Genomic DNA, 24,311 nt, shown 5'->3' with positions numbered 1-24,311 from the left:
CTGACTTTATTACACAAATATCACAAAATAATGACCAATAGAATGAAAATTTATTCTTGTGCAGTCTTTGTTGATCGTTTGCATGTAAAATTCCTTTATAATAAAACACTTGGAACTACGTTTACGGCGAACGACAGACGGCAGAAATGACCACGTGATCATGTTTACTCCATATTTGTCGCTCGCTGTTTTCAGTTTCTCTGTAAAATTGAGAAGTTTTGCGTCAGCATCAAAGGCCAGAATTATTTGGCAGTATTGGTATCTATGTACGGTATTCATTTTTTGAACACTAATCTCATGGTTGCCGTTTACCGTAAACGTGATTCTAAAATCCCTCTATTAAATCACGGACTATCTTCTATATTCTCTCTAATCATGGACTATGTCCTGGACGTGCAGTCAGTTGTGCCTCCTTGAACCTTGAAAACCTTAAAAACGGGATGTTTTCCCGTGAGCTGGACTATAACCAGTAAGTAAGCTCATTTTCTGGGAGACAAAATGTGGTTCGGAAAGATGGGCTGACAAAGAGTTCAATAAATTCGGGTTGTCCCCATGGATACCATAATTATTGGGATGGACAGGCAAGATTTTCAATTCATTTGTGACAGATCAAGTCCTACGGCAGAAAAACAATAACGCCTCAATAGAAAATGGATTGATACAAGACTGGTGTCCATTTGCATTTGAAGGGGGAGTGTCACCTATTTTGTGTCACTTTGAGTAGGCCAAAAAATATATTTGAATCGATGTAATTGTCAAAAGAATCGCATAGCTATTAGAATTCTCGCCATCTCATTGTTATCGAGGAATTGCAACTTGAAAGCGAGGTTGACCGATATTGCACCATAGCAACGCGTAGCCTCTCAAAGCAACGCAGGCAAAATTGGAAACAATTATCTTCTCAAAACCTTTGTCTCCGTTTACAAAGCAAAAACCTGACCGAAGTGAGGAAACAGAAGATTTTCCTTGTTTTAATTTAAATTGACTTCCTCGAGAGATTTTCTAAGAAGCCGCTTACGCTTACGACCACGAGAAATCGGCAGCAGTGTAATAATCGCGAAAGGAAAAAAAGGACGGAAGGAAGAGAAACAAGCAAAAGCACTTCAGCTACCAAGGAAGTGTCGGTTTCAATTGTAGCTTTCACAGAAGATGAACTAGAGGCCTTCAAAGAAAATATGGCTTCCGAAAACACACAGTTCCCGTCGGTAGAAACACCCTTGCAAAAATGATGCAAAAAGTCGCCTCCATCGCGTCCTTGGTCGGAAAATTCACGAATTCAAGCCGCCCGGCGCAAAACAGCCATCCAAACCCTTGGTGAAGAATTTAACCCACTTTAAATCTCGGAGCTGACAGGCCATACAGACCCCAATTCAATTTCTAGCTACAGCCACAATCCCGCTGAAAAGCAACGTCGAATGTCTAACAAGCTGGCTGGTTTTACACCAAGTGCTACCACAACTGGTGCAAACGACGCGGGCAACACAAGCAGCACTTCGCCTCAGCTTTGGCCAGAAATTGTTGGTAACAGCTCAGCCTCTGCATTACCGGCGGTTGTACAGAAGAGAGTTCACGACGAAGGCAGTTATTCGGAATATCCAATGAAAGCTTTGAGCGGACTGTTTACCGGGCTAGCGTTCAACAACTCCCAAGTAAATATTTCCATCAATTTTCAGTCGCATGTCAATCCCGACGGCGGCAAGAGCAGTTCTAAGCATTGAAACGAACACACTATTTACTTAGTTTTTTGACTTTTCGCTTGTTTTCCTTTCCAAAAACTCATGTTAGCAATGACCATTGTATTTTAACGTATGATTCGAATACAGTAATTCTTATTTGGAGGCACGCAACTTACCAGCAGATTTGTTGAGCTCTCAGTTTGGATGCACGTTGCCCATCTTTCAGCCGTTGTTGAAGAGTTTTCCTCGAGTTTATGCTTCGTGAACGTGAAATACGTACTCGATGATAAAAGCTCTCAGCACATTCAGTTACATTGTTTTCAACGTAAAAATATAAATGTAATTTGCAGCCTCTGTAAAAGTTCAGAAAACGGTGATTTGTGAAACACTAGGTTCAAATAAAGTTTTGTGCATTTGGCTTGCTTCCTATTCGCTGGCTCTTGACAGTCGTGACAGTTCATTTGAAATGGCTTTTTTTAACGCCCATTGCCAATATTGCAACATTCGCCCAAAGAACGATGAACAGCTTCATTTTTAAAAAGCTATGCGATTCAAGGAAAATTCACCACCTGACTCGTGAATTCCACGTTAAATTTCACTTGAAAAATCAATATCGCACTCATCGCTTCGTGATTCGTGCGATATCGGTTTCATCGCTTCGCGATTCGTGCGATATCGGTTTTTCGCGTGAAATTTAACGTGGAATTCCCTCATCAAGTGGTGAATTTTCCTATATAATGGTTCAGTTTTGTTAACAATAACCCTACTAGTGCACAGAAACTAGTATAAATTATCTTTGGCCGTGGATGGCTAGGATGAAAATAGATTACGACTTCAAAAAATTTGCCAATTTTTTCAAGTTCTTCCTGCGTATTGTAGAAAAGTCATTTAAACCTGATTATAGTTTGTCTTTTGTCCGAGAAATCCCCTAATATTTTCTTCCTAGTGCTCTAATAGCAATTTCATGTTAGAAAAACAGTTTTGACCAAAATACAGCAAAATGGCCGTGACAGTGAAGACAAATTCTGAGTAAATATCAAGATACAGTCAACTCTCTCGTAAGCGACCACCCTTGGGGCACGACAAAGTGGTCGCTTACGGGAGGTGGTCGCTTACGGGAAAGATCAAAAAAATAAACCTAATACTGGATTGATAAATTAATTACATGAAAATATTACCTTAGCAGCTAAAATAAGGCAAATAGAAACTACTTTATTTGATTTTTTCACATCTATTCATTCTTCTGATGAAACTTTGTGTAACAGATCACTGTACCAATTCCCGTTTACCAGGAGATCTAATTATAGCCATCTTCTCTGTCTGTAAACTGTTATTATCTGCCAGGAGTCCAGGGTAGCGTGATTAGAAATTGAAATTTTGTTACTTCTGAGTAATGATTTACTAACGATCATACGTGATTATGTTAAGTGGTCGCTTACCGGAAACAGAAAACTAAAGAAGATGTTAAATTTCTGGCCTAAAAAGTGGTCGCGGTCCCTTAAGAAATTTGAGTGGTGGTCGCTTACGAGAGAGCTCTTGAAACAGTATATAACTGAGAATCAAAACGGTTATTTACGAAGTGGTCGCTTACGGGAGGCGGTCGCTTACGAGAAGTGGTCGCTATGAGAGAGTTGACTGTATAAATGTTTTATAAAAAGTTTGTAACTTTTCCAGAAAACAGGGATCTAAATTTCCCGTAGACTGGGTTCTGAATTGCCCATGCACAGGGGATCTGATCCAGAGTATTATGCACCATTGTAAACCTTGTTCTTCTTTCTTCCAATTCCCACCGTTTCATACATGTATTCAAATGCTGTTTCTGTCCTGTTCATTTTCTTTTTACCAGGTTCAGATCTTACCTACCCCTGACACACACCTCTACAACACTGCTGTTACATGCACGTCAGGTTAAAGTGCTTTCTTAACAGCATTAGACATGCCACTTTTAGGTCTTCCTGATTTGGGTCTTGGTGCTGGGCTGAAAAGAAAATCATTTCCAGGCTGTTAATACTTTATAATTTTACAAAATTTTCAACGGCTTTAATTTCTCTTATCACACTCTCTGGGGAATTTTATCAAGAAAGGGACAAAATTTAGAAGCACCCCCCACCCCCCAATATTGAAGTGCCCAGTGTAAATAGGACTTGAAAAATGATGATTTGGCCTTGGCATCCAAAATGTCTCTGAATTCACTCTACATGTAATTTGGCATGCATGCAGACTGGTTCTTGTGTCAGAAACATAATTGGATATTTACTTTGTGATTTGAGGGCTGAAATTTGCCAAAGACTGAACCAGCTGTTAAGCGATGCTTGAATTGATTTCTTTTCTTTTCTGTTTAAAGCTAAAGAAAAGTTATAATCTTATGTGATAACAAGTCTGTAGGCCATCCTCACCTGTTTCAGTAAAATCCATACTCATTTCCCGACTTTCAGACCAAAATGGTTTAATTCTATGCCCCATCATCATTATCAAATCTCCGCGCGCCAGTAGGCACATAAGGCTGAAGGCTATGCCCCATATCACACCAAAACAGCTCAAAAACCAAACCCTTTGGCGCCACACATACCTTTAAAGCTTATAAAGGGGAGAACACAACCTGCCAGCCTTGGGTCGCAGATAAACATTCTTGATATATACTTCAAGAAATTAGATCCTAACTAATACCATAGGAAATAGAAGGAGAGCACTGGGGAGAAAATGCGTGTTGATACTGGGCTATAAAGGGTGAATATTCACCTGCTAAGTTCCTGGTCTGTCTCTTCCATAATGGCAGATTTGTCTGGTAAAGTTGCTATCATCAACATACAAATAGAAAATAAACGATGAACTGATCACTCATGGACAAAAGGTATGGTTTTATCAAGTGAGTTAATAACTTTATAAGGTCTCTGTTAACTATCATTTGCAAAGTATTGTACACTTTTACTAACCCTTTCACGACCAAAATCATTTCTAATGGTGCATCTCTAACGTCCTGCTATGTCACTCCCACAGTCTGTGGGAGTGACATCGCACAGAGTGGGTGTGATCACACAACTTGCACAAGGGGTCGGGCTATTCAAAGGGCACACCATCCTATATCACTATCATAAAGAACGAGACAATTCAGACTTTCTAGCTGCCTTAGCACATTCCTTCACGTCAAATCAACTGTCCACCCAGCCCTAGCTTTGCGAGATTTTGCGAGTCACGTGTTTCTAGTAAGGTAATTTGGCCACCATAAAGGGATTTGAGAGTTGACGTTTCGAGCATTGGAGCAGCGTTTCCTGAAGGAATTCAAGACCACAAGCAAAAATTCCGGTGAATTTGAACTAAAACAACAAAAAGCAATCTGTAAAGTCCTTTGGGTCGGTTTACCGCTCCCAGCCCTTCAACAGGAAACCATATCTCCTTTGAATGATTTGATAGCATGCTTTGTTTCCTCATCAAAGTATTTGATTATTATATCATTCAAAAACTCATTAACAATTCATAAGTCCATTGACCTATCAAATGGTTGATAATACATCACATGCAGTGACTTTATATCGATAAACCTCCTCCTCATTAGTATGCGGTGTTTTATCAGCTGATAAAACACTCCTCATAATTATGCAGTGTTATTCTCATAATTATGCTAATTTCCAATGTTCCCAAATTATACTTGTTATTAACTCTATTGACACACGCTTTTCCAGGAATGTTTTTGAAGCCGTTCAAAAAACTTGCAGCAGGTGTTTTATCGGGTCTAAAACCACTTGGCTGCACCTCATGGTTTTGAAGCCGATAAAACACTCCTGGTTGTTTTATAAACATTACTTAATAATATTTCTGGTATTGCTGTAGGCAGCAAAGAATGCATTATTATTTATTTAAAAAACACTATGTTGGATGCAAAATAACAATCAATAATTGAAAACCTGTCTTCAAAATATTGTTATAACTTGTTTCCTGCTATGAAGACCTTTTAACAATCAACTAATTTAAATGAAAATTGTTCAAAGCACATCTGCAAAACTTACCAATACTTTCATTGACTCCAGCATGTTTTGCCAAGCCAATGAGAAAGCCATAGAAAGTAACTCTATCAACAGATGATAAGAGGTCTTTGATCACCTCAATTGGTGGACAACTGCAATGAAAAAAAAAACATTTTAACAGAATTTGTTTTAGTTCCCTTGTATGAGTTGTTCAAATTGCTGAAACAAACAAAAAAACACTACAGGAAGGCAGTGTTGAATAGCTTTCATTTAATGATAACACTTTAGCATTTCATCCACAGACTCAAAAGTTAGAACCACCTTGAACAGCATAATGAACAGCACCACGGGAAAGTACTGCTTAGTAGCTTTCATTTGAATGATCACACTTTAGGATTTCATTCACAAACTCAAAAGTTAGAACCACCTTGCACAGCATAATAAAGTACTGCTCAGTAGCGTTCATTTGAATGGTCACACTTTAGGATTTCATCCACAGACTCAAAAGTTAGAACTACCTTGTACAGCATAATGAACAGCACCACGGGAAAGTACTGCCCAGTAGCTTTCATTTGAATGATCACACTTTAGGATTTCATTCACAAACTCAAAAGTTAGAACCACCTTGCACAGCATAATAAAGTACTGCTCAGTAGCGTTCATTTGAATGGTCGCACTTTAGGATTTTAGCCACAGACTTTACAGTTAGAACCACTACGTAAAACAACAAAAAGCATGACTGGAGAGCATAATTTACTGATCAGTAGCAAATTTTATCCTAAAAACTCAAAATGAGCACCACATAACACAACCATCACACAAGGGTTGGTTGTGGAAGTGAACAATGAGCCTAGCACATAGATTATACCTGAAAGCATCATTACTAGTATGTATGATTTGCAACACAGCTTCCAAGAAGGAATGCACATCCACTCCATCACCAGAGTTGGCTGCCGCTGCATCGTGAGTAGCATTAGCGGGAGTTTGTGACTTGTGCTGTGTTGGCCTGGACAGCGTGGGTACGGCTACCACGATTTGACCTGGTCTGTAAGTCCCTGATAACAGGGCTTGATAAGTGCTCTGAAGCTTCTCTATAAACTCTGCAAATTATGTTGATAAGAGTACACATGGTCAACTCCTACTAACTCAAACACTAGAATTAAGGAGGTTAGTTTCCAAAAAAACAGTAGTGCTCCATTGGTGGGGAGCGGGAAACAAATATTTGGTTTTATCAACACAGTTGATAAAATTTGCCCACTATAAAGAAATTCGAGTGGTGATGTTTCAAGCAATTAGCCCTTCCTGCAGAGCAAAAATAGTCTTTTTACTGTGGCCGTTTTTCTTATCAACTCTGTTGATAAAATGAAACATTTGTTCAACACCAGCTACTTTTACACAACTTCCCTTTGGTACCAACTTAATTTAGCAAATTCTTCGCTACCTATCGCTTATGATTTTAATAGCAGCAACGTCTTATCAGCAATTTCCTGATTTTTAAAGAATCTAACAATCTGGGCCTAGTTCAAAGGGCTCAGAGTATAACAGACTTATATTGCATTTCAGATCATTTTGATCAATGTAATGATGAATGCTTTTACTTATTGAGTGTTTTTGTTGAGAAGGGGGCTAGAGCTTTTGTAACCCTTTAAGCCCCAAAATAGTACAAGTTGAGAGAGTTTGCTTCCACATCATTTACATTAATCATTTGTGATCATTTACTCTATTCTCATGACCTGTGTGTTTGATGAAGGAGTCAAACAGTGTTAGGAGAAACTAGAATTTGGTCACTAAATAAACTAATTGGGAACGAAAGGGCTACCCAATCAGAGTCTGTACTAACTAAACACACCAAAATCAAATGAATGACTAGGAGTAAGTTTCAACATTGTTCAAACTGGTGTACAGTGTTATGATACTCAGGTTTCACTTCTGGTATATCGGCTTACGGTTACACAAGCACTTCTGGGCTGAGTTGCTCGAAGCATGGTTAGCGCTAACCATTGGTTAAGAGGTAATTTAAAACCTATGGGTTGTCATGGCATTTAACCAGGGTTAGCGCTAACCATGCTTCGAGCAGCTGGGCCCTGGTGCCCTGATGCCTTGCACATCCTATGTAATTTTTGGCTCACACCATTTTGGTTCAGTTATTAAAACTTGTTCATGTTAGATTCCAGAGTTGCCAGACGAGTGTACCTTGATAGCTAGCGGCTATTGCATGGTGTCAGAAGTAAAGTGGGCGCTCAAACGACATGGCGTTAAGCGGCATTGACTACCCAGTGATGAAATGGGGTGGCGACGATATAAGGAGGGATTAATCATGTTGCTGACGTGTATGCCCTTTTCCATTTTTTTACCAAAAATATCAACATCAGGAAGACACGAAAGTTAGCTTATCAGCTAAAACCCTGCTTACCTTCATAAAAGAACTGTGTCTGAAAAGCATAAAGGAAATCAGGAAATGACATAAGGCAGTCAATAGCATCTTCCATCAAAATAATCCTGAAAATGTGAAACACAATAAATAGCATGAAATAAACAACCAGTGATGGTTCTATATTAAACAGTTTTAAAGCTGGTGCTATATGAGATCGTGATCAATGTCAAGTGCAGTCATTAACAGGCCATTTTCACAATGGCATCATTTTACTACAACTACTAGCATCCTTGCATTTGTTGTTTTCTCTTGCAAATTAGGGATATTGTTATCTAAACCTTACTGGGATTACAAATTTAAATGAGAAAGGAAAATCGAAGAGAATTCTGGTTATTGCAGTAAAATAACATCATCGTGAAAATTGCCTATTGAAGGCTCACATGTTCATTAGTTTCAGTTGGGAAGCTCAAAAGACTTCATTCTCTTACAAACCAAGGTCTCGCAAGATAAAAGAGACCCCTTAACAAGTTCCAAATACACTAATCACTAAACTTGTTACTTTGTTCTGAGCATGTCCTTTCTTGGGCCTTTTACTTTTCACAAAACTGTGCAACAATAAATATATCATCACTTGAAGGGCATGGCGCATAACTGACCTATACCTATATATAGTGCATTTCAGACCACTTTTTATAGTTTTAGCTCAGATTCACTGGATTTTTTGCATAATTTGGCCTTCAATTCCTTCAGGAAATGTTGTCCCAATGTTTTATCCCCTGCTTTACACTTCCTTTGCAATAAAAACCTATCATTATGAGCAAAAGTTCTGCTTTTATCATATGTACGCCTTGACCTAGAGGTTATCTTTTATCCTAAATCATACAATCCTGTCACTTTTGTCTTCATAATGAGGTAATAGTAGCTACAGCTGTTTAACAATTATTTCATGAGCGCATGTTGGATATGAGATGGTAAATAGCCAACGAGGCGCGAAGCGCCGAGTTGGCTATAACTAATCTCATATCCAACAAGCGCGAATGGAATAATTGTTTCATTAAATTCTCCGCGTTCAGACATTGCTGTTGAAGTTTACTGAATTTTTATATTTTAAGAAAAAATTTCTTTCAAATTTAAACGACCGGATGTTGAGGCAACCTCCGACCAAAGCGCGCGAAACGGTCACATGACACGTGCAGCGCTTTGCAAACGGAGTTAAATGAAAAATCGAAAGTGAAGAAAATCGGACACAGTCGGACATCTAAAATTCAAGAAACGTTTAAATGTACGAATTATAACCTTTCTGAGACTAGCATTCATAGACAAGTGCTTTTGCAGTCCCAGCTCATCGAGAAGCGTAATAGTTGTGCACATTTGAGCAAATGTTCTGCTGTGTGGTGCCGAGCGAAGGAAGAGATCAGGGCAAGGATGGCTTTTTTCATGCTGAACTGAATTCCTCGCGGATGATTTAAAACACTTCAGGCAAGTCCAAGTGTAAGAGGTACAACCTCACTGAGACAAGCATTCAGTGAAAGTTTTTAAACTTCAAGCTTATTTGAGAAGCGTAAGAGCTGTGCACATTAATGCAAATGTTTTGCTGAGTGGTGCCGAGCGACGGAAACGAATATGGCTGCCACTCGTACGGATTTCATAGATTAACCATCTGAAGTCCTTGCAAATTCGTAAAAACATAAAGGCAGGCATGAAGCTCTTCCTGAGAAATTTCTTCGATTGGCTTTAATCTCTTACCGCCAGGATTTGCAAGACATCCTGAAATTTTTGAAGGTAACCGGTTGTCATTGTTGTTGTTATGTGATCTAAAAAATCGTAAAATCTTGCAATTTTGAAGATTTTAAAGGAAACTTCAGAGATACGTACCATTAAATAGTGTCATAACGAGCTTTATGGCTTTTATTAAGGTTGTATTAAGATGGCATTGTTTGGTATTTCTTTCTTTTCCTTTTTTTTCTACATTTTTCTGAAGAAACTTTTGCTTCCCGCCGAAAAAAAAATTTAGCTTAGCGACACCTGGGGCTTTCGTTTTCCATATAAGGTCAAACTACGGTATATGAGCTGATAACCGAGATTTAGTGAACCAATCAGAATGCTAGAAATGCAATATCCGAGGCTGAGAATTAAATAATATAAGATATCCCCAATATAAGTACTGATCAATGAAGTATGCTTACCTTGCAGTCTTCTGAACTGGCTCAAGTGGAAAATCAGGACACAGAAGGCAAATAAGGGAATGATATTCTTTTGCAGATAACAAATCTAAAAAAAGGATTTGAATTAGCCCACAGCTCTACACTGCAAAGTATATTACAACCAAGGATATTTTTAAAGTCTTATGTTTTAAGTTGAATTTTGTCAAAATCTTGAGAAATCCTTAAAGGCTTACATAGTAACCAAGGCTAAGACTAGACTGCAATTTGAATGAACATTTAATGACACTGCCTTCTGATGTAGAGGTATTTTTGCATGCTTTACGGCTAAGCATTAAAAACAGAACTTAGCTCAAGGGATTTGTTATTTGAAAGGAAAATTGGGGCTAACCACGCATAATCAGTGATATTTGAGCAGCAATCATTTGAAAAGCCACAAGGTAATTTTCTCCAAATTTCAAAAAATGCGTTTCTTGGATTCCAACAACCCTTAGTAAGTTCTTCTTTTCCCACATTCATAAATCACACAAAAATATGATCTGCTTTAGTAGGCATCGTCCTTAAAAAACCCAAGTTTCTCGGACCTCCTTGGAATGCACAGAATGTATGCGCAGTGGCAAGAGGAGGCATTGCCCTCAAAACATTTTGAATATTTTGTCTGTCCTACACCCTTACCGGTAATTACCTCCATTCCTTCCTATATGTCTGAAACATTTCCAGAACACTCTAATGAAAGATGCAGTGTTATGTGGTGTCTTCCGGATGTAACTGTACTCTCTGAATAGGGTGTGGTTCCCTTGCACAACACTTCTAAAACTGTCAAAAGAAAAAACAATCTCAAATTTCCAGTTGTCAGCTATCATAACGAACTACATGTATATGGTTCCTTCTAAGATAGACACTATTTTGACATGTGTTTTTATTAAACCCTATTGTTTGGACTTTTTGGGTCTGTCAGAGAATTTTCCCCTCCCCCCTCGGGCCCCACTAACTATTCACATTGAGGAAACAAAATAGAATGATAACATGACATGGTGAAGGAATCATTATTTCTGAACAGACATTATATGGCATCTGCAATGTTAGCTTGGATTTCTTCTCTACGAATTCCAAAATTGTCAGAAAATTATCAAAATTGCTCACCAATAATGAAAAACAATAATAAAAATATACTAAACTGATATAAAAAACAATATGAAAAGTTATGACAAAGATTTAAGAACTTGTTTTTTTAAAACCTCCCGTCAACAACCTGCCCATAAAAATGTGGTTACCATGCATGACAGCATGTAGACATGAAGTCGTGTTGAACAATAAGATATGATACTTACATAGCAACAATTATTGTTGCTATGTAACTTTTAGAGAAAAGGGTTCTTGTTTAGAAATTGATGGGAACATTCTTCTAAACCCACCCCCTCCACTCCCCTTACTTTCCAGGCTGAGTAGGTTAAAGATAGCATATTTACATGGCCAAATCACAGCAACTGTGAAATAAGTTGACGGAAGTATAATGCAATCAAAAATGTGTATTACTCTGACTCGTAAAAACGGTTAAAAACAAAACGGACAAAAAACTTAGCAAGACGTTTCGGCCGAAAATTTTCGGCCTTCATTGGTTTCAAAGTGACAAATAAGCAAATGCTTATCTAATGGTTCACAGTTTATGCAAGCTACAATCACGACGAGCAGACGACGAGTAACAAGCGATCAGCGTGAGAGAACAAATCACGTGAGTGAGCTATAAATTCCTGGAACATCAATATGTTCATTGCCCACATTTCGGTCTCGCAGAGAATGCCAGGCCTCAAGGAAAAGTCTCTTGTGGTAATCATGCGCCTTGTTGACAATGGTGGCTTCAGGTCAAAATCTATACTATGGCTAAACTGATTTGCGTGTTGTGCAGTCTGAGTTGTTGTCACCAACACGGACTGCTCTTCTGTTTCTTTAATCCTTGTTGTCAAGGCTCTGTCCATTTGCCCATAGTACACAAAATTGCAAATTATCAGAAGTATACAATCATTGAAAAAGTCTAACATGTTAAATGACCTACTAGTCACTTAGAAAACGAGCTGGAATGACTCTGGGATTCTCTTCTTTGTGTTCCAATAACTGAGCGACTGCATCCTGTAAATTTACATAGAAACAAACACTGATCAAAATACAAACAACAAAAGTAATTCTCCTCATAATATTCTCGTAATAGCCTCCTCACAATATCACAACCTGATCAAGTATTCGGGTTATGAGGAAAAAAGGACATGATCTCCAAAGACAAAAAGGTCTTGATTTTTTAACAAATACTCCTAACTAGTCCAATACGAAAAATAAGCAACCAGAATATGTTTATTGATATTGGTTCTTGGGGTTTCCAGAGAGGTGGGGAGAATCAAACCAAAAACAACTTTCTGTGGGAGGAGTAGGGATATTTTCGGGCAAAACATAATGGGGCCGTTTGCACGAGAGAAATAAGCTGCATCAGTTAAAGCTAAGTTGCAAACTTACTGCATAAATGTGCCAAAAAGTGAGGTAGGCTTATTACCCTCTTATAAACAGCACTTTCTTGTGTTATGTCATGGCTTAGGTAAGCTGAAGCGGTATAGTCGTTTATTCACAAATACAAGTGAAAAGGAGATAAATGAGGTTTTCCCTTTCTAGTTTATCTCCTGATAAGAAAATAAATTAAAACATTAATTATTTATAACTGTTTAAAATATAAAGTATAAATGCCGAGCTCTTATTTGAATAATTGCAGGAAATATTCACTCCTGCCTCCTCTCTCATAATGGAATGTTAATGGAAATACACAAGGGAGGGGAATCTCTTTTAAAAGGAAAGTGTGAAGCTAAATTGGAATTTCCACAGGGGTGGGAGGGAGTCTAATCTCCTACACAGTAGTTATTTGAGTTGTCAACGCTTCTCAATCCTAAATAATAATGCCTACGTAGAAGACTAGATTGAGGGGGTCCAACTCAATAAAACCTTCCATAGGACAGGAAGGGTATGGTTATTTTCTGGAATGACACAATCAATATTAAAGCTGATACTATTTTGATCAACAATATGCTGTGGCTTTGACTTTGGCTTTGACTGGGCAAATTTTGAATTGCCTTCTTGCTTTTCTCAGAAAGATTTCCGCACAGCCCCATTTGCGTATACATTTGCAGCTCAAACTTTATTTGTGCTTGCCTTTTTTGTAAGAGGGTTAGTTAACAGTGGTGCAAGTATAAATCCTTCCCAATTTTGTCTGCTAGTCTGATATCTCCCTTTAAAATTCAGGTATTTTCGAGGGTTTTTTTTTTAATTCTTCGTCTTACATCTAAATCGGCAATCTTGTACCTTGTACTTCAAAATTATGTTAGCTTGTGTAGGTAAGCTAATTAATTGTAAGCTTATGTAACTTTTGCATGTAACCAAAAAACACCTCACCTCAAGGTATGTCAACACATGATACTTTGCTGAAAAAGAACAAAATTAAGTGAGATATGGGTAGAGCGTATCGTTTTCCTGCGTTTTCTGCAACAGACTCTACTCTACTTTATAGTTAAAAAATGTGAAATAGTAAGCTTACCTAAATATTGCTCAGCTGACATAGCAAACCTATCACTTTCTCCAGACATTTTATAAGCTTAATTACAGTTAAATTTTCGTTAAACTCTGCGCATTACAACAATGTTCCAAGTGAAAATGCTGTCTGTTTTGTCGTCTGTTGTCAAGTCGGACCGCCATTTTGAAAACCGAAACCACGTACCATCGACCAGCGGGGTCAACAAAAATGACATGCCCACTTCGAGTGGCGGCAATTCAAGATGGCGGACGATTCTGCAAATTTCGATGAAGAGGAATTTTATAGAAAATTGCTGTTAGGAGAGACCAAAAAGCCAGAAAATCTGAATCCCGACTGGCATGAATTCGTTCCTAAGCCTGGATATGTTATGAAACTGAAGAACAGTAAAGATGAAAAGGTGTTTATAAATGTTTGCACTTCAGAGAAAATTCCTGCGCCGAAAGACGTTAGCGACAAAGAGCTGACGGAAATTTTACAGTCTGTGGATGCTACACAGTATCGTGTGCCCATGAGCCTTGGAGAGCCTCATGTAGAACTGGATAATCGAGGCCAAGGTGAAGTATGAATATTTGCAAAACAATTCATGCATTAGACAAATTGACAGCCCCAGGATACAGTAAAAATCGGCTGTACGGTACTTTACGAAACAAAACGAAACGAAGTGGTACTTTACGAAATCACGACTGGAGTCCATTGGGTACGGTCATCTGAGGGAATACCTCCCCCCACGGTACCATAGACCTCTCATTGATGCCACGCAACTCTACAATTCTTGATGAGACAAGAAACATCTTCATGGATTGATTCTCAAACCGAACCTCACTGAAATATAAGAGAGCCCAAGTATATTAATGTTACCAATGAGCTATACGCCATATAGCCAAAAAGGCAAAATATATCCAAGCATTGTTTGTTTTCACTGGTCATTGAAGTAAAATATTCTATCAATAACGTGCATAATTTCTCAGTGATAAATGGGAGCATTTCAATAAAACTTCATTTCAAAGAGATGTCCAAAACGAAGTTTTGAGGTTTCCGTAAGAAACTCCCCAAGAAAATTATAATTAAAAGTAAGTTACAAAGACTCTGTACTGGCTATTGCCGACAAACGAGCTGACAAAACCGAAGAACAACACCGCAACCAAAGTCAACAGAAACTTACACGACTACAACGTACTAAAGACAAAAAACGACACAAGACAGACGACAACTGGGTCAGGAATATTTCTTCCCGTCCTTTAGACAAGACTGAAACCCAGGTACTCTCCTACGGACTGAAACACTCAGTGACGCCTAAACACATACCGACTGAGGCTATTGTATCTAGTGTTGAGGCGGTTCTGTATCGTCAGAGAGAACTATCAGAATCGGCCAAGGATAACATCAGAAGTAGAATTGCTTCTACTATACAATCATCCTCCCTAACTGACAGTAACTTGACTAAAGACGAACGACAAACACTGAAACGACTGAAAACTGACGAAAACATTGTCATACTCCCCGCTGACAAAGGACGAGTGACTGTTGTTATGGACAAGACAGACTACTACGACAAAATGGACACTCTACTCTAGTTAACGACAAACAGACATACGAAGAACTGAAACGAGACCCGACGCCATCACTTCAACTTAAACTTAACAGTAAACTACTTGACCTTAAGAAAACTGACGTTATTGACATACAACGTTACAACAGACCGAGGTGCCGTGTACCGCAACCACCTAAACTCTACAGACTACCAAAACTACACAAACCTAACATACTCATGCGACCCATAGTCTCGCTCTGTGGGTCCCCGACTTACGAACAAATACTTGACTACTATACTGAAACCGTTGACAAACGAATCCCGACACAAACTGCAGTCTACAGAGACCTTTATTGACGCTATCAAGACGGTACAAATACCTGACGACTACAAACTTGTGTCTTTTGATGTGAAATCACTGTTCACCAGTATTCCACTTCAACTGGCTCTAGACTGTACTGCTACCGCCATCGAGAACTCCACCGCAAAACTGCCACTGTCTACAGATGACTTAATGGACTTACTGAACCTCTGCTTAACGTCCACGTACTTCCAGTACAACGGAAAGCACTACAAACAGTTACACGGAACAGCTATGGGCTCACCAGTTTCTGTTGTTGTAGCAGAAATTGTCATGCAGAACATCGAGGAACAAGCCCTAGCAACCTACAAACGGACTCTACCGCTCTGGTTACGGTACGTAGACGACACCTTTACAGCAGTACACAAAGACGAAATCGACGATTTTCACGAACACCTTAACAGACAGAACGCTCGCCTGATATACAGTTTACTGATTGAAGAAAATGGTAAAATACCTTTTCTAGACTGCTTAGTTACCCGTAACAACAACGGCAACAAACTAAGTACTACGGTTTACAGGAAACCAACACATACTGACAGACTACTGGACCAGTCATCCTACAACCCTACTTCTCACAAAGCAACGACTATACAGACCTTAACAAGGCGAGCACAACTGGTTTGTGACTCACCTGACAGACTCGCAGACAAAAACAACTACTTAGACAACGATTTCAACAAGAACAACTACAACAAGGACTTTGTTAGACGTAACACTTACAAGAACACTGAACCTAACGTCACAAACAACGTTGGACTCCCGTAACCACTGTTACTATACCTTACGTAAGGGGCACTTCTGAGACTATCGCACGGATTCTACAACCCTACAATATCCGTGTAGCTCACAAACCTATAACCACTTTACGACAACTACTGACGAAAGTAAAGGACAAAGACGAACCGAACCGCAGACAGGGAGCAATTTACAAGATCAAATGCTGCGACTGCCAGGCCACTTATACTGGTGAGACCGGCAGAAATTTAAACGTCCGACTGACTGAACACAAACGAGCAACTAGAAATGGTGATATCAACAATCACATTGCTGAGCACCATTTACAAACGAACCACAGAATCGACTGGGACTCTGCCAAGTGTATTACCTACTGTACAAATTACTATCAACAACTCACTCTGGAAAGCTGGTTTACTAACTTAGAACAAACGCCACTCAACCGTTGCCTACAACTACCTGCACCATACAAACGACTTATTGACAACAACAACGAAACAGACCAACAATAGACATTTTACTAACAATAGACCCACGGACTTTTTGCCTAACAAAAGACGGATCGAAACGCACCAATCACTTTTTACAGTCTTCACAGCCAATAACATCACGGCTTACTGACAAAGGACCAATAACATCTGGACTTCGTTGACCAATCAGGTTAACAACCAGACACGTATATACCACTTACTGACGTTCCACAATTCACTTGACTCTGAAGATGACTTCCGCTTAGGTTGTCGAAACGTCAGTCAAAGTCACCACAAACAGTCCTTCTCAGGACTACACTCACCCGGATGATCATAATTTACGTACTTATGACATGACTCCTGGGTTCAAACCATTTACAACCAAATAATTTAAAAAACTGAATTTAGCAAAAATGTTACATCTCTGATGATGGCAAAATAATAAATTTTCACAGTCATGTGATTGTCTGACTAAGTTCACATAATACTGTATATTTAAATATATTTTTAAATTGCTGGGAGTACACAGGCAGCTCTAAGATAGACACCTCTATATGAATTGAATAAGTCCCTGCTATAACTAATTCAATGATCATTTTGCTGGCAGTAACAACTAGTCGGTTTTGAACGTGATAAAACTCTTTTCTGCTATGTTTTAGGTTGCACTGCATATGATGTGGTCATCAATCCAACATTTTACAGCAAGATACAAAAAAGTGAACTTTTCCACAGCTTTTTTCTCACCATTGTCTTGGAGGGATTAGAAAGCAAATATGACCTGGAACTGGAAAGAAAATGGACTGTACTCAAGAATAAAAAATGTATGGGCAGTCTTCACCCTCACTGCATTCGGAGCAAAAGCAAACCTGTTATCATGGAGATGGAGGATGATTCCAAATCAGCCAGTAGAGAAGGTAAACCTTTGCGAGAAACATTTACTGTGAAGTATTTTCTGCATCCTTTTATAGCTTTTTACTCTTGCCAGATCATCCATCCAGGCAATTTTAAGGTGGAGGCTCAGTGTCGTAGTTGTTAGGTAGTAAGATTTTCAATCAGAGGGTCAGTGGCTCTCTCGAAATTGTCGTGTTGTTTCCTTAGACAAGAAACTTTGCTCCACATTCTCTCTCTTCACACAGGTGTATAAATAAGTACCGGCGACATTCTGTTGGGGGTAACCCTGTCATAGACTTAAGCATCCCATTCAGGGGGTGTATAAGTGATGCAAATAATAATGCTACAAAAACCAGGTTAAACTCCAGCGTGCCATATGGGCTCAAAGCGCTTGAGGTACTACTGAAAGGAGCGGATCACCATGCCTGTTTACACACTGTAGGGCTGGCCCTGGTTGATTTAAGAGCAGATAACTCTATCCATTGGGTACATGTAAATCATTGTTCAATGAATAAAAATGTACTCCAACCAATACATTTTATCAGCCAGATAGAGACTTACCTGCTGGATAGAGTTATCCACTCTACCAGGCCCCGTAGTATATAGCTTCTTTGCTATCTTTTGAGTCCAGTATTACATTTTAAAATTTAAAACTTTTTGTGTGTTGTTGAAAAGCTCAGTTACTGAACTGCCTATAAAAGACTTGGCATGTACATAAAAACACCCATTAATTTAATATGTTGCATCATTTGGTCATAGCCTCGTCACAGTCACCAAAGATAGAAGAAGTCAACTCTAAATCCAAGTTTGCTGCACCCAAGTATAAAATAATAAGGGAACCGCCAGAGGGAAGGCCAGAGTTTCTTGTCATAGAAATCACCTTACCTGGAATTGTGAGTGCCTCTGTAGTAGTAATTTGTTTAGTCATATTACACAGAATGAGCGATGAGCTTTTTTTAAAGGTATATTGATACTTGTTGTTGATACTTACTTGCTACTCGTGAATGCTATTTAATTACTGATTGTGTCACTAGTTATTAGTACTTGGCATCACACTAAAGCATTTATTTAGCATTCTGGCTGCATGTTCAAGCATAATTTGACACCTGTGAGTGCTTAATTAGAACCTTGAACACTTTGAAAATCATATTAATTATACTACAATAAAAGAAATTTCACAAGGACCACCCGCAGAGCTTCTGCCAATGAACACCATAAATCAGCCATAACAGACCACGTCTGTCAGAACAATCATATTATGAATTGGGAAGCAAGTGACATAGTTGAGCAGGACGGCGACAAGTTTAAGCGATGGATTAAAGAAAGCATATGTATTAGATCGAACACTCCTACTATGAACAGGGACGAGGGAGCCTATCAGCTTTCTCCTATATGGACACAAGTGATCTCCACCCCCAAACCAGGGGGGGAGCGGGCGTCTAATGAGTGACTTTGCGCATTTATCGCAATAATCAACGCCTTCAAAAGCCTATTTAAGGCTTCTGAAACTTTTCATGCTTTTTAAGTTTTGATAAAGATGGGTGACAGTCATCAAAACTGTCAGCATAAATAAGACTTTAATATAAGACTGGCTATGTTGTAAGAACATTTAAATCGACTGTTCAGTTATCTAGCCTGATGAATTTCTTCAAGAACAATTATTAATATATTCTGACACATTCAAAGAATAAATTACTTTTACTGGGGCGGATCTAGGGGTGGTTCGGGTGGTTCGGTCGAACCCCCTAAACTGAACGTAAAAACGTATAAAAAACGCGTGGTTAAAAAAAAATGAACCAACTCAGCTAATAAATCAAAAGAAAAAATACTAAAATTGCAGTCAGGGATAGACATTAGAACTAATAATTTTTTGTTTGGCACTGACTATTGTTAACGTTAGAAACAACGTTAATTAAGCATCAAAGACGTTTCGGCCAAACAACTTCGGCCTTCATCGGTTATTTTGAAAAGCCAACTGAATCACGGCTTTGCAACGGTTCACAGTTCTGCGCGTGCTACGCCAGCAAAACACAACGAACGGCAGCCGCGCGTGTTTACATGAGGGTTTTGTAGACATCCGGGATAGCAATATGTTCGTTTCCCGCGTGGTTGTCACTTTGTGAATACCAAGCCTCGAGAAAAAAAGTCTCTCGTGAAAATTACGAGCCTTGTCTACAATTGTCGCATGGTCAAAGTCTATATTATGGACAAACTGGTTCGCGTGTTGCGCCATTTTGGAGTTATTATCTCCAACCCGAACTGCTCGTTTATGTTCTTTTAACCTTGTTTCCAAGGCTCTGTCAGTCTGTCCATAATACACGAAGTTGTAATCAATGCAACCGACCTTGTAAACAACACCTCGGCACTGCAAAGCAGAAGGCTTGTCCTTTGGTCTCGGAAAACGCGTGCGCTAATAAATATATCTTTGAAAATGATGCAGACATTTTCCCCAACATCCACTGTTTGCTGCGCATTGCATGCACTATTCCAGTGACTTCAGCTGACAACGAGCGGGCAAACAGTACCTTAAAGCTGGTTAAAGGCTACCTGCGGACCACCATGACGACAGAAAGATTGTCTGGCTTGGGGCTCATGAATATTCACCACAAGAAACCCGTGGATTAATATGATGTTGTCCAGAAATTTGCAGAACAGCAACCCCGGAGAATGTTGCTGGCTGATCCCATTTTTAAGGAATCATGAATTTTTAATTTGAATGAATTTAAAATGTTTATCCGTCTCGATTATTGTCAGTGTTAAGAAAATCCATCCTGTAAACTACTGTAGTTAGCACAAAAATGGAGGTGACTTTAGAGCAATTAAACCACTTCAAATTGCCCCTGAAAACGCTGGAAATCGCTTTTCGGAGGCCCTAAAATTAAAAATTTTCCCCCCTAGGGGCTACCGCCTTCGGTGGGCGTTTATCCGAACCCCCCTTCGTCAAATCCTGGATCCGCCCCAGTTTTAATTTATAAATTATTAGTGGATATAACTTTTAGATCACATTATAAATTATGTTACAGTATTACTTTTAATATCATTACTTTCTAGACGGTCCAGGGCAAGCGTGTCCCACATGTTGAGATTGATGTCCAGGTCTTTGGGGAACACTTTGAGACAGTTTTTAAAATGTTTCATCTGCCCCCCCCCCCCCCCCCCCACTAAGTGCTTGCCCTGGCACAGTTCTCTGTATACCAGCTACTTTGGTAGTTGACTGCCAGGCATTCTAATTTCTTGTAATTACTTTTTAAATATACTATAACCACCAACTCATATTGCCAAAGTGATTACTGATGATCAGGCTAGTTTTGAAAAATGTAGGACTTCAAATTTTATTTCCTCAATTTATGCAGAAATCAACAAAAGACACAACACTAGATGTTGGGGAAGACAGATTAGTTCTTCATGTAAATCCTTCCAAGTATCATCTCGATCTGGACTTACCTTTTGATGTTGACAATGAGATTTGTGGTGCGCAATATAACAGAAAAACAAAGGTAGGGACACTGGGAATGGATGTCATGAAACCACAGACCTTGAAAACTCAGACATTCAACCGAAAAACTCAGACCCCCCTGGGTGTCTCGAAAACTCAGACCCAAAAGACTAAGACCCTTTGCTCTTGGATCCTAAATTTTGCGTCACCCAGAGGTTCTAAGATTTTGGGTCTGACGTCTGAGTTTTTGTCACGGCTCACTGAGATTGGATTTAGGTAACACCAAAATAATTCAAGGTTTAGTCAGGAAAAAAACTTTAAAACAGGGGACTCTTTGAAAGTTTGCACCACCATAACAAGGCAGACACCATCAGGGTGGCTGATCCTTGGTCTTCTTTTGCTACATACATGTACGTTGTGTATCTGAGGATGGTCCAACAGTCTTGTAGTTTCTGAAGTACAGAGCTTACCAAAAACAGAGATATTTACCGGGTAAATTGCAGTGTTTATCAATATCGCTAAAAGCAGATCTTAGCAAGGGTTATTGAAATCCAAAATGAAAATTACAAATTATTATTAAGGGTAATATTACACTGTATTTTTGAAAAATGCTTGGTTACCCCCAATTTTGTTTTTGGATTCCTGTAGTCGCTGCTAAGATGTGCTTTTGTCATACAGTCATAAGCTGCCCAGAAATACCTGTGAATTAGGAGACACTGTCCTAAAGGTGGACAATAGAGCTGACTGTTCATTTAAAGCTGCAATTTCACCTTTGTCTAATTGTTTTGCTGGTAAAATGTCAAATAATGATTAGGTCGAAGCTCTTAGCCATATCCCTGAAAAAGCACAAAAGGCCATTTGCAACAGTTAGTCACATGATCAATAATAATTATTGATCATGTGACTAAACTTGGTAAACTTGCAGCTAAAGCTGTATGCATTCTAGAAAATGAATTCCAGAAATGGAAAGATCATGTTTCACTTAGCCAGAATGTAAATTTTCATTGTAAACTCAAGAATTCAGTACTTTCGTATACTGACAAGCAAGAAGTGTTTGCCCTCCAGTGAAATTTTCCATAATTGAGTACTACAAAAACAAGTCAGATTCTTATTCTTATTAGAGGCAGAATATGCAAGGATAAATTAACAAGGATGAAATTTTCGGAATTGCAAACTGCAAGGGAAGAATTTTACGGCAGTTTGAAAACTTGGAAAAATATAAGGATTTGTATGAAAGATCACTGGAGGGTGACTGAATGGCAAAGCGTCTTCCTCCCATACGAATCCTTCTAACTTCTTCTTAAATGATACGAGTCTGAGAATCTGCATGGTAACATGTTTTAAGCCGCTATTTTCATTTCTGGGAAAATTCCTTGTTGAAACTGGCTGAATCGTTGTGTTTACGAAAAGGAGGTCATGTGATGAACTGTTGCAAGTGGCCTATTACAGCTGTACCTGGATGGCTGAGGTTCTTTAACCTTTGAAATGCTTGTTATATGGCCAGGAAGATGAACCTATACTGTGTAGTCATTTGACATGTGGAGATTTGTGTAAATTTTTACAGCTTTTCAGATCAGAAATGAGCAGATACTTCATAAAATCATTGTCCGTTAAACGTGGTAGTTTTTTACTTTGTAGTTGTAGTCCTAAGTCAATATTTCATGCCAACTGAAATCCCTTTTATTTTTACTTTCGTTTCGCCAGATTCTGACGATTACTTTGCCTGTTCTAAGCAACAGCTGACAGCCAGAGTGTTCATAATTTTGTACCATAATATTAATTTATTATTTTATTTCAAATAACAATAATGTTGTTGTGCTTCACATCATAACTGTTCACTGAAGCATTGCCAAGGAGCTTTTGTTTTATTAATTTTATCAACTTTTAGAGATCTTCTGACAATGTTTTACAGATGATCACAGTTTCAACTGAGTAATAAAAATTTCTGGTTCCAGAAAATATCCATTCCTCCAACAGAGAGGCGTTGGAAATTTTGAGTGAAGGGGATCTCAAAAACAAGTTTTTAGGAAAGGACGAAGATTTATGTCTTTCTTGAAGAAAAACATTATTTATTAGCTATTGACCTTTCCATTGCACTTGTATGTAATATTATTGTATAAAATATCTTCATTTTTAAAAAACCACTTTCAAAAAAGACTTATTAGTAAAAAAATCTTTTTGTGCTGAGATCAGTATTTTCTGTTGTACTTCTTATGTTTATGTACAAATAACTATTTATTAACTTTGTGACTAAAAATACACTTCGCGAATGTCCACTTTGAGCTTAATAAACTTCAAGTAATCTACAAATGTAAACAACTATTCTGGCCTAAGCATGTCTTATTAATTGATGTAAGGTAAAATTCTCCTTTTGTTTCACAAGCGAATACCAGGTAATTTGGTAGGAGAATCTAGCAATTTATCAGCAGTCACTTAGGGCTTTTTTCCAGGCAGCCCTTAAATTAAGGCATCTGGTGGAAGAAGGGGACAAGTGATGGTTTCTCCTTTAGAATCCAAATTTCTCCAAAAAAAACCCACTCTACTTTGGCCTACCTGCTTGTTTTATCACCTTTTTATTAAGCCTTAAACAGAGAAGAAAGGAAATCATTTTGAACAAGCATTACTGTCAAACTAGATAACCATGAACACTAAGAATTATTTTTATGTTTATTGCTCTGTGACCAATCAAAGGCAAAATCAAACCGCAAGAAAAAAACACAAACGTAATTCCTGTTACATCTTGCAGTTTTTTCCTCTCCTATCTGATTGCTTTTCTTTCTGAACACACTTTCCTACAACACCAGGTCAGCAACCGCCGACAAATTTCATGTCTTCACGTCTTGTTCAACTAAAGAATTCATTTTCTCGATTTGGCACATGGCTATGGAATTCTTTACCGGATAATATTAGAAAGTCTGACAGCAGAAAATTATTCAAAAAACAAATACATGAAATACTAATCAACATTTTAAAAAAAAGAAAATGCTTACCTTACACCTTCTTCAATTCTTGAAATAATGAAAAGCTTGTAAATTTGTAACAATCCTTTAATTTCTATCAGCTTGCGAATCCTTTTTGTTTTGTATATTAACTTGTTTGTTTACTACTTATTTAACTTTTATTTTAGTTGTGGCTGTCAATT

The 24,311-nt window shown here is 38.5% G+C and overlaps 2 protein-coding genes across 2 annotated transcripts; one reads left to right on the top strand and one right to left on the bottom strand.

Annotated features, from left to right (window-relative positions):
• Positions 1-3,083: 3,083 nt before the first annotated feature.
• Positions 3,084-13,913, bottom strand: LOC146479268 (centriolar satellite-associated tubulin polyglutamylase complex regulator 1-like). The gene is made up of 10 exons (XM_085110896.1): positions 13,746-13,913; positions 13,604-13,632; positions 12,228-12,301; positions 10,860-10,990; positions 10,199-10,283; positions 8,052-8,137; positions 6,507-6,738; positions 5,681-5,790; positions 4,416-4,470; positions 3,084-3,654 (listed from the first exon to the last, which is right to left on the bottom strand). The coding sequence occupies exons 1-10, from the start codon at positions 13,792-13,794 to the stop codon at positions 3,585-3,587; spliced, it is 921 nt and encodes a 306-aa protein (XP_084967022.1). The 5' UTR covers positions 13,795-13,913; the 3' UTR covers positions 3,084-3,584.
• A 42-nt stretch (positions 13,914-13,955) lies between these two features.
• Positions 13,956-23,514, top strand: LOC146479267 (PIH1 domain-containing protein 1-like). The gene is made up of 5 exons (XM_085110897.1): positions 13,956-14,296; positions 17,502-17,756; positions 18,493-18,626; positions 21,087-21,230; positions 22,874-23,514. Exons 1-5 carry the CDS (start codon positions 13,984-13,986, stop codon positions 22,910-22,912), a joined length of 885 nt encoding a protein of 294 aa, XP_084967023.1. The 5' UTR covers positions 13,956-13,983; the 3' UTR covers positions 22,913-23,514.
• Positions 23,515-24,311: the final 797 nt, after the last annotated feature.

The sequence above is a fragment of the Pavona decussata genome, unplaced genomic scaffold, assembly GCF_977016875.1.
Source record: "Pavona decussata unplaced genomic scaffold, jaPavDecu1.1 SCAFFOLD_59, whole genome shotgun sequence".
Lineage (NCBI taxonomy): Eukaryota > Metazoa > Cnidaria > Anthozoa > Scleractinia > Agariciidae > Pavona > Pavona decussata.
Note: the sequence above shows the minus strand (reverse complement) of the source record. Positions and strands in the feature narration are given on the sequence as shown.

What these genes read in the sequence shown, in the direction of transcription:
- LOC146479267 (XM_085110897.1), top strand. Translation starts at nt 13,984, where the DNA reads ATGGCGGACGATTCTGCAAATTTCGATGAAGAGGAATTTTATAGAAAA. An exon ending in ACTGGATAATCGAGGCCAAG is followed by an intron (nt 14,297 to 17,501) that starts GTGAAGTATGAA and finishes GCTATGTTTTAG; the next exon opens with GTTGCACTGCATATGATGTG. An exon ending in CAAATCAGCCAGTAGAGAAG is followed by an intron (nt 17,757 to 18,492) that starts GTAAACCTTTGC and finishes ATTTGGTCATAG; the next exon opens with CCTCGTCACAGTCACCAAAG.
- LOC146479268 (XM_085110896.1), bottom strand. Translation starts at nt 13,794, where the DNA reads ATGTCTGGAGAAAGTGATAGGTTTGCTATGTCAGCTGAGCAATATTTA. An exon ending in GCTCGTTTTCTAAGTGACTA is followed by an intron (nt 10,991 to 12,227) that starts GTAGGTCATTTA and finishes TTCTTTTGACAG; the next exon opens with TTTTAGAAGTGTTGTGCAAG. An exon ending in ACATATAGGAAGGAATGGAG is followed by an intron (nt 10,284 to 10,859) that starts GTAATTACCGGT and finishes TCCTTTTTTTAG; the next exon opens with ATTTGTTATCTGCAAAAGAA.